We start from the raw sequence: 15,589 nt of genomic DNA, 5'->3' as shown, positions 1-15,589 counted from the left end.
CGGCTTGTTTCCGTTGTGTTGTGCTAATTTGTGTTGTGGTTTTTTTCTGTTGCGTTGCAGCTCTTTTCCGTTGTGTTGTGCTAATTTCGTTGTGTTGTGGCTTGTTACCGTTGTGTTGTGCTAATTTGTGTTGTGGCTTGTTTCTGTTGCGTTGCAGCTTGTTTCCATTGTGCTGTGCTAATTTAGTTGTGTTGCGGCTTGTTTCTGATGTGCTAATTTCGCTGTGTTGCAGCTTGTTTCTGTTGTGTTGTGCTAATTTAATTGTGTTGCTCCTTGTTTCCGTTGTGTTGTGCTAATTTCGTTGTGTTGCAGCTTGTTTCCATTGTGTTGTGACTTGTTTTCATTGTGTTTCGGCTTGTTTCCATTGTGTTGTGCTAGTTTCGTTGTGTTGCAGCTTGTTTCCGTTGTGTTGTGCTAATTTGTATTGTGGCTTGTTTCTGTTGCATTGCAGCTTGATTCCTATGTTTTTTGCTATTTTCGTTGTGTTGCGGCTTATTTCCATTGTGTTGTGCTAATTTCATTGTGTTGCGGCTTGTTTCTTTTGTGTTGTGGAAATTTTGTTGTGTTGTGCACTACTGGGTCACCATAGTGCTTTACACCAACAATTCTCAAGTTGAGAACTGCACTGCATATTGCTTGTCCTCACATGCGCTAACAGGTAGACAAAAATCTGATATATTTTCTACTACAACCTAAATTATAGAGTAAATTAGATTTGATAATAATTGCAGTGATATAAAGAGATGTAAAACAAAACTGGTGGCAACCAAGTTAGAAAGCTAGTAACAGTTGTTTGAAATATAATTACAACGGTAACAATGTCAAACGATCAAATTAATGCCACTATTACAATTAAATTAACAGCCAAAATATATTGCGCACATAAAATAAACAGGAAAAAATCTATTAAAGGAGTTCAAATGAAACATAAAATGATAAATATGTGCTATGGGATCATTTTTGTTGTGTAATAGCCCACACAATAATGCAAGACAACTTAATTTCAAACTTTTAAATTATTTATTTATTTTTCAAATATATTATCTAAAAGTTATCTAAGCGTTATTTATATTCCTCTATTCAAATATTATCTTTAATTTTGTGGAGCCACTCGACTTTCTCACAGTTTCTCAAATTAAAGGTGTCATATGATGCAATTTCAATTTTTCCTTGAGGACTGTTTCCTGAACCAGTAGCCTACAATGCTTCTGTGGCACAAAGGCTGTTTCTATAAAGTGGGCAATTCCAACTTTGCAAGGACAGTCTGGCGCTTCTGACTCACAGCCTGTAAGTACGTATTTTATATTTATATTTATTTATTTATATTTTATATTAAACACATTGCATTACACCAAATACACAAAATAACGTTCTTTTTAGCAACATCATATGACCCCTTTAAAGGTAAAGTTTTCAGTCATTGCACATGATAAGCTGCCTGAAATGTCGATAAAGGACATCTGGCTTTCAATCCGTTATCATTTATCATGGGTCACAAACTCTTCATTAGGTGACCTTATGTATTATGGCATTATGTAAGGCCAAAATTGTTCATTAGGCTATTCATACAAAAATATCTGACTCTATATTGCCTCTGTATAGAGTATGACATCATCATTATGTATAATGTCTAGCCTAATACTTATATATTAGTTTGCCAAGTTTACAGAATTAACTTTGACCATAATGTTGCTTGGAAACCATGAACAGCCTACGGTTAAGCTAAATGATTACTATTAATAAATAGAACAGAACATTAGTCTTATATAATACTGCTGTTACTGCAATTTTTTAAAAGCTTTCAGTGTGCATAACAACATCTGGTAACTATAGAGTAAAATCACTGTAAGGCATTTATTATTAAATTATATTATTAATAGATTACAAAACTGAAATCTTTTTTTTTGCAGTTTAATTATTAATATTGCTGCCTCTTCTCCAAAAACCAAGAAATATCCAAACTAAACCGGCCCTTTATGATAGACAGTACACTAATGCAACAGTCCAATCCCTGAGCACAAAGCAAGCCCTCTTCATGATATGGGCAGAAGACATTTTGAAAATTGCTTTGAAGGAAGTCCTTGTATTTTGTGCTATACTACAGAAGAAGAAAGAGCATCACATCTAGAAAGCATCCTTTATAGGCACTCCTGTTTTCTAGTGTCATTTTATAAATGCTGCGGGTCAGCCGGCTTTAGTCGCCCTCGGAGAGTGTTGAGAGGGTCTACCTGTGGCAGGGTCCACGTCACGCTCGATCAAGTGCTGATCCTGGTGAACCCATTCGCCGTTGCACTTGAAGTAGATCTGAGTGGCAGGGGTCGAGCGGCAGGTGAGAGTCACTGGCTTGTTCTTAACGATATAAACATCATCAGGCTCCACCAGGAAGTGTGGCAGCAGGTCGGAGAAAGCCGCAGGAAGTGGATGTGTTACAGTGGCCGCGTGCTCTCCACCTGTGCAAGCAAGTGAGATAAAAATTTAGGGACAGGTTGTGGTTGTTCAGATGCCTGAAACCTTTTAGTAGTGCAAAGAGATAATGAGTGTATCTGATTTAATTTCAAACTGTGAGTGGACAGATTGCTTTTGACATGCACCTGAGTGCAATACTAATTTTGTGCATCCGTATTTGGTAGAATACAGATATTCTGCCAACCACAGCTGACACAACGTCTCTGCTAAGCAAGTCTGGGAGATCATACTAATGGCGTGGTGTTAAAAGTGCGTGCTTTTGCCTGAGTGATGTGGGATTGTACTGATGGGGGTGTACTGACTTGACTAGGTTTAAATAAATATTGTAAGCAACTTATGTCACAATGAGAAACTGATCTAAAATGTTCAATAACTGCACATTAAATTACGAGAAATAAATACTTAAAACGTTTCAACAATTAAAAGTGTTGATACCAAATTCACTGGGATAAATACACATAAATGCAAGCCTCATTCAGTCTACTTGCACAGTGATTTGTGTGAGCTATCATTCTTTCATTTTTTTTCATCTTTTCATTTCTTATTTGTGAACTTCATCCTTACACCTGCCAGAACACTCTTGAATGTAAAGTTTTCAAGTGTTTAAAAATATAACAAATAGTTTTAATACACTTCAAATTTAAGTCGACATGAAAACATGCATTTTTTATTTGAGATGGTAATGAGTAAAAGTAATTACAGGAATTTGAAAATAAACCTTTTATTTACCATTCCAACTAAAAACTTATAGTAGTTTACAGATATTATTGAAGCTTTAACAGTAATTTTTGTTAAAATCACAAAGTAGACAGTTTTTCATAAATGAGACTCTAATCCAGTACACTGTTTCTGTTTGCTTCGCTTTGACTCCAACATTCTGAAGAAAATAATATCAATAACATTTTTAGCATGTAAAAAAAAATATTACATTTAATCATATTTTAACCTGGAGTCTCTGAGAACTCTTATTCCAAACATACATAACCAAACATAACTTTTATTTTATTATTATTATTTTTTTTTAAATGAAGGACATGATGGAATAGTTTGTAATCAAATCAAACGATCAACCTGTCTTTTGATTTAGATTTTAAAAAAGACCTTGTAATATCTTGATTTAAATATGTATTTAGATTTAAAAATGATTAGTTAATTTCTGTCAATTTCAAGACAAAATGCAGTTGTTATGGGCTTAGAACAGATTTAAGAGCCCCTGAATAGGGTCTTATTATATTATATTACAATCAAATTAATAGCCAAAACCTATTGAGCAAATAAAATAAACAGAAAAATTTTAATTTTAATTAAAAAGATTAAAACTTAAAATTAAATACACACACACACACACACACACACACACGTGTGAGTTTGTAACAAGAAAATTGCTTCTGTTTGCTTCAATTTGACTAGCAAAAAAATAAAATAAATAAATAAATCACATTTTAGTATGTAAAAAAATCATTATGTTTAATATTATTTTTACGCCTGGAGTTCCTGGGATCCCAAATAGTCATAACTTTTTTATGAAGGACAAATGATTAAATACATTAGTTTATAATTCTCACAAGATAAAAAAGAAAAAAAAAACATTTGAGATATTAAAAAGGCATTGTAGTCTCTCAGATTTAAATATATATTTATTTAAATAATTAGAATTAAATATCAGTCAATTTCAAGACAAAATACAGTTGTTAAAAAAATAGGTTCAAGAGCCCCTGAATAAGGTCTTATTCCATCCTGAAAGAGACATATGCTACTATCTTCCACCCCCCACAGAAAAACAATGTGTGTGTGTGTGTAAGAAAGAGTGAGTCCCCTTGTTAACAGGCCGAGTAAAAAGCTTCTGAGTGGTATGGCCTTGTCAGGTTTGCCTACAGCAGTGCCGCATCCCATCTCTACTCTCTCTGCTGTTAATCACAGCCTTTTAAGATCAGAGCTGATGGACTGCAGGCCATAAATCCCTCTTGCTGAATGACCACGGCACTTCAAAACACGCTCGGCAGGCCCTGTATCCAGGGCTTTAACTCAACTCTTTATTACGCCCAGGCCGAACATGGTGACGTGACTGCCAGCCATTCAATGACTGACAAACGCCGTTGCAAATAGGCTGCATTAAACGTGAGGCGAACTGGCTCTTTATTTCGACGACCCCCGGTAGCGCAGCGAGATCAGGTGGGGTGCGCGGCGCTGTTTACGGATCAAAGATCTGAGTGACTTTGTGGGCGGAAATGTTTCTCCCCCGCGTAGATTTATGGAAGGAGCGCCGAGGCGGCTGGATTCATAAATGTTTGGAGAGATTCAATGAGAAATCATCATTAATCAGAGCTTGGCCCTGCGACTTGCGGGAGAACGATTCTTTAGTGCGGCGCGGAAATGGAGCGCACCCTATCAGTAATTTTGTTGCTTCATTTGTTAGCTGCAATGTTTTTCTGGTCTTTGTAATTAAGAATGAATTGCTAATTTATCCTTTTCCTCCCACAATCCAGAGCAATCAAGCAGCCTCGGCTAGCTGTTTATTCCCTCTCCATGCTGGAGGTCCCACACCATTGTGCATCATACACAAACACACACACACTACATGTCTGATAGCCTTCAGGACTGAACTCAATTTTTAAAGTGATCAATTTTGCCAATTAGTTATTCCCTCAGCATGTTTCTCATTACAGAGTTTTGCTCTGTTTTTAGACACTTGTTGAGTGCCAATATAACGTCAAAGCCATGAAGCATAACTTGCTCGCATATAATGTAGACTAAAATTCCAACAACTTCAATCTTGATTTCATCAGAATTGAACAATGGGATGCTTGTGCAGGTGCAAAACACTAAACAGGTTTGGAAAAAAGCCAGTTCAGGGTGCGAATGACATTAAATTATATTAGATTGGAAGTTAAGAGTGTGTATTTTCATCTGCAAAAATTATAGATAGAAACTTCCTCAAAGTCAGCGCATTATTTACACACTGAGCCAAATTTGCTGTAAGTGATGTCAGGCATTCAACCATTTTTGCCGACTTCATTTTATTATTAATTATGTATTCTTATGTACTATTTATGAATATTTGTATTTTCAGTTAGCTTTTATTTTTATATTTTAGTAATGTGCTATTGTCATGACATTTAAAAAAATCTGTTTTGTTTTTATTTCAGTTTTAGTTTTAAGAATTTAAGCACTTCAGCTTTTTATTTCAGTTAGTTACGCAACATTTCTAATTAAAATTTTTGTTCATTTATAAGTTTTTCATCTCATCAAATTTCTTTTTTTGTTGTATTTCAGCTTTAAAATAAAATGAGCAGCATAACTGTTTCCAAAGAATGATTTCTGAAGGATCATGTGACACTGAAGACTGGTGTAATGGCTGATGAAAATTCAGCTTTGCATCACAGGAATAAGTTATATTTTAAAGTACATTAATATAGAAAACCGTTATATTAAATTGCAATAATGTTTCACAATATTACAGTTTTTTCTGTATTTTTGATCAAAGAAATGCAGCCTTGATCAGCATAAGAAACTTCTTTAAAAAATATAAAAAATACTATATAATAAAATACTATACTAATTACTGATCCCAAACCTTTGAACAGTGTGTATGTGTGTGTGTGTGTGCATATATACACACAATATATATATAAATGAAATCAAGCTGCTTGACATGTCGACACAAACATCTGTATACACAAACATACACACAAAAATAACATCTTCAAACAACTATACACCTCCTAATAGAATGGAGGTCACAATCACATAATTAAGCAAACTTTTCTGGACTGTGATATTAATTCACAAAGTAATAGAAGACTGGCTGTTAAAGACATTTTCTATCACAACGGGCCTGTGGAACAGAACGCAAAAAGCACATCTCTGCTAATGAAACCACAAGGCTAGCGCTGACCTTTCCAGCACCTTCCTCATCTCCTCCTGCAGAAAACCACAACCACGCAGGTAACATTAGCCAAAGTAATAAACATCAAGCCTCCATGCCAAGACATTACCCAGCCTCGCCAGGCCTGGTGCAACATGTCATAATAATGCTGCTCTGCTCATTTCCTTTTGTCATTTTGCGTGGTGTGCTGAGTTGCTAATTCATCAGGGCGAAATACAGTGAGAAGCAAAGCTACGGCTATTGAACCTCCATTAATGTATCGTGTACGTGTTAAACTCTTAATAAAAACTAAATGTTCTGTGTCCAATGAAGGACATACATCACTTTCCAGTTTCACCCCCCCTCTCTGCTACATTACATTCTGTGCTACGACAGACAAGTAATTTATCTTACGGGGACATTCATTTATTAAAAACATGCTCAAATGTATCGGGAATTCAAGCCGTTCTGTTGCAAGCAGAGGATGATGCAATCAAGGCAATTACTGCAGGTCAAAATGGCTTTCTTTGTTCTGATGTAAGACCGAGCGCCCACGGGATGTGGTCCATCTAATGAGCCTTAATTTGGCACAGTGATGATGGCCATTAGCTCCTCATTGTGACCTTTTCTATAACATGAGAGCTCGGTAAACCAGCAGGCAGACCTGGCCCAATCTGTCCAGGTGGGATCTATGTAAGGCTGAGGTGAGATACCACAATCATAAATGAGCTTTCAAACTGTTCGTGACCGTCTACATCTGTTTTCCTGACCAGTCTCAAAGGTTACAGGCTATGTTGGACGTAATAGAGATAAATTCATTTTTGTTCGGTATTTCGAAGTATTGCAATATGTTATTCTCACTATACTGAATTGATATTCTCACTGCAATAGTCCATCTTTTTCCTCATAATTTATTTATTTATTTAGACACTGACTGCTAACCAAGGCGCACTATTCCCATGGTGCAATTTTTAGGCTATATTTTTGGCCTTGCTGCCTTTATTATCAAGTCAAGTCTGCTTTATTGTCAAGTACAAAAACACTGCGACTCACAAGACAAAAAACACGAAAACACCTTTCTGTCGGGAGAGAGAGAAGCCACAGCGTGTGAACGCGCCGCCATCCTTGGTAATAATTATGAGAGGACAGTTCAGAGAAAGACAGGAAACAACTGGACAGGACAGAGAGGAATGGGATCGAGAAATGACCATGAGCCGGAACTCAAACTCGGGTCGCCCGAAGCGCTATTGCGCCATGTGTCAGAATCATATTATTTTTACTGGAATGTGCCAATGCTCAACTCTATTTTGAAGGCTCTGCAATGAAGTAAAGCAGGAAATTCAGCACTAGTTCCACATTCAGAAATGTGTGAGTAAAATATTGCAATACATATATATATATATATATATATATATATTAGCCTATATCGGACTATTAAGTCAATTAATATGTATCATACATATGCAATTTCTTTAAAGTTTATCTTTAATAAACCTCTTTAAAAAATCATGTTTAATATATCAAATATGATACATCAGACTTTTAATGGACATTTATTTGGACATTTCTCAATCATCATTAGCTACGTTTCCATCCAAAGTTGCGAATTAAACTTGCGTGGGAAATTAGAATATAGCATAAAAATTTGCGAACAAAGCACCATTTCTATCCCATGTGTTCAAGAGAATAAAATCGTGAAATTGGCGTAAATTATTAATAATAAAAATGAAAGTAGTTTCAACTGGGGAAACTTATGACTCTTTTATTTTCTACATAATAAATGACCTGCACCTCAGAGCGCAGACGAAACACAATAAACTGTGTCATGTTATTTTGCGTTTGGAGGCGGATGATGTTTGGGAATGCAATCGTATGAGACAATTCTGGGAGGTAGCTATACCAAATCGTTTTGATGACAGAATTGGGCTCAGACATTTCAGAATGATTAAAACAACATTTGAGATGGTGTGCAATGAGATTTGTGTGCGATGATTTGTTGAGGCAAAGTCACATGAGAGTTTTTGTTGCGCATCGAGGAATTCATATGGTAAATGTGTTTCCAGTATGTTTTATGTGCATGTTTTCTTATTAGATAACAACAAATGACCCACAACAATTGATCTCAAATTTAGTGTGCATATTGACGTTTCCATCCAGTGTTAAACAGCTACTCTATTGCATTGCACTGCATTTTTTAGTCTCCCACAATAAAAACTACAGAATTTTGATAATATCATCTTAGGAGATACAAATGACAACTGATATTTATATGCATTTTGTGCAAGTAGTATGCTATGTTATGCTATCTCACTGATTTACAATACAAGCTATCAGAATGTCATCTTACTTGTTGGCTATATACTGTAAACATCATCGACTACACTAAATCGCATATTTTTGTTAGGTTTAAGCCTCTGAATATAACTGAGGTGTTTTTCCTCCCCGAGTAGCCCATAAAAGCCATATGCACCAAATACACACACACACACAAACAAAGACAAACAAGTAGATAGAATAGAAAAAATAGAAAGCAGTGTTTGTTTTTTGTTGTTTTTTTAAATAAAGAATAAAAAATGTAAAAAGATAAATATAGATGAAGTAGAATTAAAATAGAATAGAAAGTGTTAGAGTTAGAGGGTCAAATAAAGGTATAATCAAAAAAATCTTTTAAAATATTTTTTCTATAGGTTTAATAAACTTCCATTTCATTTTTTTATTTTATTTTTTCAAAAGTCACTCCACAAGACTAATAATTGGTCAAAAAACAATATAGACTTTTGATTTAATTTTTAATCTTTGAGAGTATGTAAATTAATGACCACTCACTTTAAAAGATAATTGCAATACTTAAATTTTAACTTAAATGCTGCATTAAAATAAAATTAACAATTTTACAAGTGATGAGAACTATCACAACTGTACATTTTATTGCAATAAAAAGAGATATGAAACACAATTAGAATAAACAATTAGTATAAAAAAATGAGGCAGTAAAATTACAGGTCATGTCAGCTGCCCATGTGTGACTGAGAATGTTTTAAACAGCTGGCTCGGAGGAGGGCGCCTTTATATCCTAAACGGACAAACTGCGTGGGACGTTTGCACGTTCTGTTAACACACGTTCCAGCTCACTAAATTTCAATACCGTGATAATACCATATACCATGATAAAAGCATTAGCAATTAATCGCAACATGAAAATTTGATACCGGCATATCCCTACTCATGACAAAGTTAAATCCTTTATTCATGAGAGCATATTCTAGCCATGCAAAGACTCAAATTAAAGTCATTCCGTAAGGCTGATTGATGAGCTTCCCACGCTTATGTTGTTATAGAGTTTAATATATTCATCACTCTCTTTGCACTTATTTCATATGCATGCATGCACACACACATACAAAAAAAGAGAAACAACTGCCCATCCGTGCTTAACGGGCTCCTCATGGATCAATGCACACATGAAGTAAACACTACATAATGGTTAACATTTGAATTTGAAATTCGATATAACACACAACTAATATCTAATGGATACGATCTTGTGTGCAATCTGATAATGCAGATTCTCATCCCCGAACATTATATCAGTGATGATACTTCTGTCAGTGCCACAGAAATGTGTCAGCTCAATAAAATAAATACTAAAATTACATTCTCATGCAAGTCGCCGTCAGCGGTAGATGCAATTCCTAACGTTCCCAAACCGTGAATAATGAATCCAAGTGAACAAATTCATTTAAATATATTACATGAAAAGGCTTGTATGTATCTCTCCAAATACTGCCATGTTGAGTAAATCAACAGGGTTTTGCAACAGCTGAACACCGACCAGTCAAAACCACACCACAAAGCACCAAAGAGATCAATCAGAACCAGATGCCACCAAGAAAAGACGTCCAGCAACAGCCAATAAATGCCGCCCATCAGCCACTTCCTTTCTCTGATCCGATGCACGGCACAGCGCTGGCATTTGACTTCAGAGGAGAAATCTTCTGATAACCAGAACCAAACATGAAGACTCTATCAGCTAAATTGGAATGAATCGTCGTCAGACTGTAAATACGGGTCTGGTCGCATACAATGACAGAGAAAGGTCACGCAAGGTCTCTCTTCATCGGCCACTCTTACTTCGCCTGCCCTTTCCAAGCCAATTAAACTCCTTTATCAGTTCTTTGTCCCTTAAGCAACGCATCATAGAGCAATCACTCGGCATAATTTAAAATCACAATGATGAACGGCGGCTGTAATGCATTTTATGATGTCATCACCTCTTTACAATGTCTTCAGAAATTAATTTTATTAAAATTACTATACAGATTATTAAGCCATTTCATGTGCTAGTAACTTAACAACATAACCATGGCGACGGTGGCGGTTACAAAGTGTTGATACAGCCCTACGTTTTGAAGGAAATTAATTTTCTCAATTCCATTTATCATCTATAGATGAAATTACAGTGAGGTCACAAAACAGGCATCTGCGCTTCCGGATCCTTCAGGCAAGAAGTTTTCAGCAGCACTGCGTGCCTAATGATCTCTTAAGCACCATATAATGCAATAAAGTTCATTCATTTAATTAAAGCTGTTATGAAGTGATGCATATGTTTTATAGCGAAGCTATATACAGTACATAGGCTTTTTATAAGGTGCAGGTGCAACTAAATGAATGTATTTTAATTCATTTGTCCGATATAAAAGGTCATGACAATCTTAAAGCTGGACAAATAAAAAAAGAAATTAATTATTGTCCAAATGCACATTTAACCGCATAAGTAATACAATTTGTAAATAACTTGTAAAGTACTTTAATTAATAAATCATTACATTTAATCAATAAATCTGCAATAATCAATGTACTTCATTGTAAAATAAATATAATTCCAACTGAAAATCTTAAAAAGATTGAAAGTCTTATTGGTGGGTGAGAACTAGGCTGTTTTTTTGTAATGCTCCTAGTGATTGATAACAGATATTGGTACATAGAAAGCACAGTCTAGACAGGAAATGGTGTTGTCTGAGGCCCTGACTGATGCCTGTTTACCACCAGACAACAAATATTTGCTCTGCCTTGGGTCCAGGTTTAGTGAAAATCTTTCCAGCCACAGCCTTTCTTCTCTTCCCCCAAACAAAAAAACACACCTCAGTTCACACTGCAGGCTACACACACCTCAGCTATGAGCCACAATCAGAAAATATCCTATTTTTGCTCCATCATGCACAAGGTACAGTTTGTGTCAAGAGTGTCACCTCACTAAAACCGAAAATCTCAAGAGGAGCATTCCTGGGTCAAACTGTCATTAGTTTGAAACTTTAACCAGAAAGTTCTACCTGGATGCTTCAAATGATAAATCATAGATATATGAGCATAGCTTCTAAGCAAGCGATGTATAGTGAATTCTCATAGGCCCAGGCCAGTCTCTGAGAGTTTCAGGTCACTTTACAGAAATTTTACTTGGGCCAGGGTTGCATTTTGTCATTGAAGCTGCATTTTAGGTATATAATTTCCAAATATATTATGGCAAAATAAAAAACAATGAAGTATCTGTTGTACATCATTTTTGAAGGGATCTAAAACAACAACAGCAAATTAAAAATACATACACATTTTTCTTACACAAAACCAATAAAAACGTATTTTGTGGTTATGTCACAAAAAATTACTTTGTGATGGATTGATTACATTGTAAGCTTTCAGGAAGGATTCTGGGGTAACGTGAATAGAAAAGACAAACATTCACAAATGACCAGCTGGCTTCATGCAGGGCTGATTTAAAAAAGCCAAGATATGCAAATTAAGAGAGAACGAATGAAATATAGTAATGGGTTTGCTTTTTTTGTACTTACCAGGGGTCTGTCTTTCGCTTTCTCTCTCTAAAGCAGTGCAGAACCATAATGTTGAGGAACGGTTTTGATTTACCCATCAAAACCAATTCGCTCATTAAGCTCATTTGACTGTGTTAAAAGGTACAATCTGTAATTACCAAAACAGCACTGCGGTAATTGGTCTGCTCAACATACAAATCAGCTATTAACTGATATTTGTAAACAATGGAAGGGGTCAGTATAATACGGTATCACTTATATGTGTAAATGTAAATCGATTGGGGGCGTCTATTGTACTATTTTGAATGGAGTCCAATAAATAGGATGTCATACATAATAAGAAGACCTAAAAATTAAATAAAATTACTTTATGTTGCACCAAAAAAGGCAAAAATGTAAATGCATTCATTCATTTGCTATTATAGTATTTCAGTAAAAGCCTCTTTGCACAATATTTGCTTGATGAAATGTGTCACAAAAGCTTTTAAAGTCAGACTTAAAAAAAACAGGGATGTTGTTAAAAATCAACTTCAGCTTTTCTTACATCTTTGGAAGGATGTGCAGATTAAGGGTCCTCTTTCTGAACAATAACAATAAGTACTGCTGATGTGAAAATGTGGGTAGTCATATTTAAATGTAAGTTTAATTTGAAAAAAAAAGGTCAACAGTTACAGTGTGTTTTCATCGCTTGATGAATTCTTACAAAGATCAAGACAAAGTAGATTTCTCATTATATGACCCCTTTAAAAATTCCCTTGAAAACTACTCATATTCAACAGCGATTCATAGGAGACTATAAAAAGCCAACACATCTTTTAAGTTTCCAATCAAAAGGACCCTTCACACCTTCCAGCTGTCACTTTAAGTACACATTCGCACCACATTTACACTAACTCACCCTGTGAAAATCCAAAAATACCATCACACTCTTCTCATCAACTAATCTAATACCTCCAAAACCCCATGATTGGTCAACCTGCCCCCAACCCTCTACCCAAAGAAACCATGAATCTAAAATGACACATGTAAAACAGTCATGCCAGCAGTGATCTCGGCCTTAAATTTATATGGCAGTTCATTTGTTCACCAACTGTCGAAGTGAGCACCGCTGTTAAGGTGTGAAGTCTTTTAATGAGTATTTCTGTGCTGTGAAACAGATGTCTCCAAATTTCAGATCTGATTTGCTTTTTATCGTTTATCTCATTTATAGTCTCCCGTCTCAGCACGAAAGGCCTGCAAGAGGTTGCAAGGTGTCAAACAAATCCAGTTAAACAAACCTCCACAACCTTGCAACCTAACCGGCAAGTAACACGGCAGTACTTGTTTCAGTAACAAAGAAATACAGTGAGAGTTTGAGGTTAATGCTAAGTTTTCTTTCCCTTTCATTCTCCCTTTAACTCAGTCTCTCACACATACAAGCATGATAAAAGAAGAAAAATGCACAAGAAAAAGGGACATATATTAAAGAAAAGATTAGTGAGCAACTATAAAAAGACTAGACTATCTTCTCTCCTTGTACACGCAGACAGGAACCAATATGTTTTATCTAGTTTCTTGTCCAGATATGTCTAATCAATATCCAGGGTCTCTCGAATGTTCCTTGAAAGGAATAAGGGCTTATTTTCCATTGATTCAATGCCCCATATTAACCCGAAAAATGGCACAAACTTTACTTTTAAATATATATATACGGTAATGGACGTTTCAAACAAGGGCTTGTTGCGAAAATGGAAATAATTGTGATTGTTCGCTACCCACTCTGGTAATTGCCACTTGCACAATATGCACTTTGCAAGGAAAGTGCATGCCGTGAACGTAAATGTGGACGTAAATGATTCCTTTTCTTATGGTTGTCATTAGGAGCCCAACTTTCCTTTAGAATAGCTTTAAAAACGAGACAGGGAAACATTTGCCTAACAGAGAAGATCACAGGCTGCCCTCTAAAGGCACTAGAAATAAAAGACCAGACTTACAGCCTTGTGTTACTGAGGGACTTAAAAGCTGTTGAATTGAGTGCGATACACAGGGCTAATAAAGCATGACATTTAATTTAGCTTGGGTCTTTAGGTTCATACGAAACATCCCCTGAATGGAAATGTTTAATATAGGAAATGTGGCATCTTAAGCTAGTCAATTATCTGACCTACACACAACAACAACAAGTTTTTTTTTTCAATCCTATAAAATCACATATTATTATTTTTTTTTTATAATAATAATAATAAATATCCTTTACACACCCAGTAAGTGACACCACTTGGTCTCTATCAACAGAAATCCAAGAAGTCGAACCATGATTGGTGATCATTTTCTATATAAGGCATGTTCGGCTTCGACTGATCAGCGTCTGACTTGAAGTGTATGTTGTTTCGAAAATTTGTCAGTGTGACGTATGTTATTAAAATACTGTAAGAACAATTCGAGAGCAGTCAACTGCCTCATTCTGCACAGGTTTGATGAAAATACAGCTGCTTCACCATTCACCAGATTCACAGATGACGACGATTATGTGTTTTCTGTTTATTCTGACACCTTCAGTTCTGCAAATGCTCACAAAAGCAGTGTTTTTACAACAGTAAAAACTCATTTCATGTATTCTTAATAGAATTACGCTAAACTATATTCTCACATATACAGGCATAGTGCATAAATTATTAAATGAAAAGTATTTCTGTTGCTACATTAAAATGTCTAAAGCGTCTGTGTATTTGACAAATATTGCATCTAATCCACTTTATCTGTGACAAATACACAAACATAGCATTAGCGCCACTACAGAAGCAGGAAGCTTCAGAGTTCACGTCTCCATTTTCAATTCCTCCCCCAACTGCAAGCGCCAAATCTCGCCAATAGGTTACATTCAATCACAGAGTATTATCGGTTTTCAAGATGTTCAAGCTTATTATAAAAAAACGTACAAAACATTACAAAATTTTAATTGTAAATGAATGTTTATTGTTAGAAAACAATAAAACCAGTGGTTGTAGTGCTGTCGAACGATTAATCGCGATTAATCACATCCAAAATAAAAGTTTTTGTTTACATTATATAAGTGTGTGTACTGTGTATATTTATTATGTATAAATAAATACTAGGGCTGGGTTTTGACTCAACATCCATTATTTTGGATATATATCAGAACATGCCAAATTTTCTCAAGGAAAAAAAAATCTCAACTAATGCTATAAAATATACATGAGAGTCAGTTGGTACAACATTACTGTAATATTGAAGGTTAAAATTAATGAAGTTTTTACAATAATAAAGTTACGGTTACATAATATTTCTACTTCAATTAGTTTTTTTGAAATATAACGTAAACATTTAAATGGTGGCTGTCATAAAAACTTGATGGATTTATTCAAACATAAATAAAACATTAAAGAACAGTAAAAATTATAATGAATATGTTATATGGTGCATATAGTAAGCA

At 35.2% G+C, this 15,589-nt stretch overlaps 1 protein-coding gene across 2 annotated transcripts in view; it reads right to left on the bottom strand.

Moving 5' to 3' along the window:
* The window catches only part of LOC107677380 (netrin receptor UNC5A-like), a 204,683-nt gene that overhangs the window by 89,119 nt on the left and 99,975 nt on the right, over positions 1-15,589 (bottom strand). For both annotated transcript variants that reach the window (XM_016472262.1, XM_016472263.1), the window contains exon 2: positions 2,229-2,450. In XM_016472262.1, the coding sequence (XP_016327748.1) occupies positions 2,229-2,450 (222 nt within the window). The remainder of the gene's footprint in view (positions 1-2,228; positions 2,451-15,589) is intronic.

This window comes from Sinocyclocheilus anshuiensis, unplaced genomic scaffold, assembly GCF_001515605.1.
Source record: "Sinocyclocheilus anshuiensis isolate Anshui unplaced genomic scaffold, SAMN03320099.WGS_v1.1 scaffold352, whole genome shotgun sequence".
Lineage (NCBI taxonomy): Eukaryota > Metazoa > Chordata > Actinopteri > Cypriniformes > Cyprinidae > Sinocyclocheilus > Sinocyclocheilus anshuiensis.
Note: the sequence above shows the minus strand (reverse complement) of the source record. Positions and strands in the feature narration are given on the sequence as shown.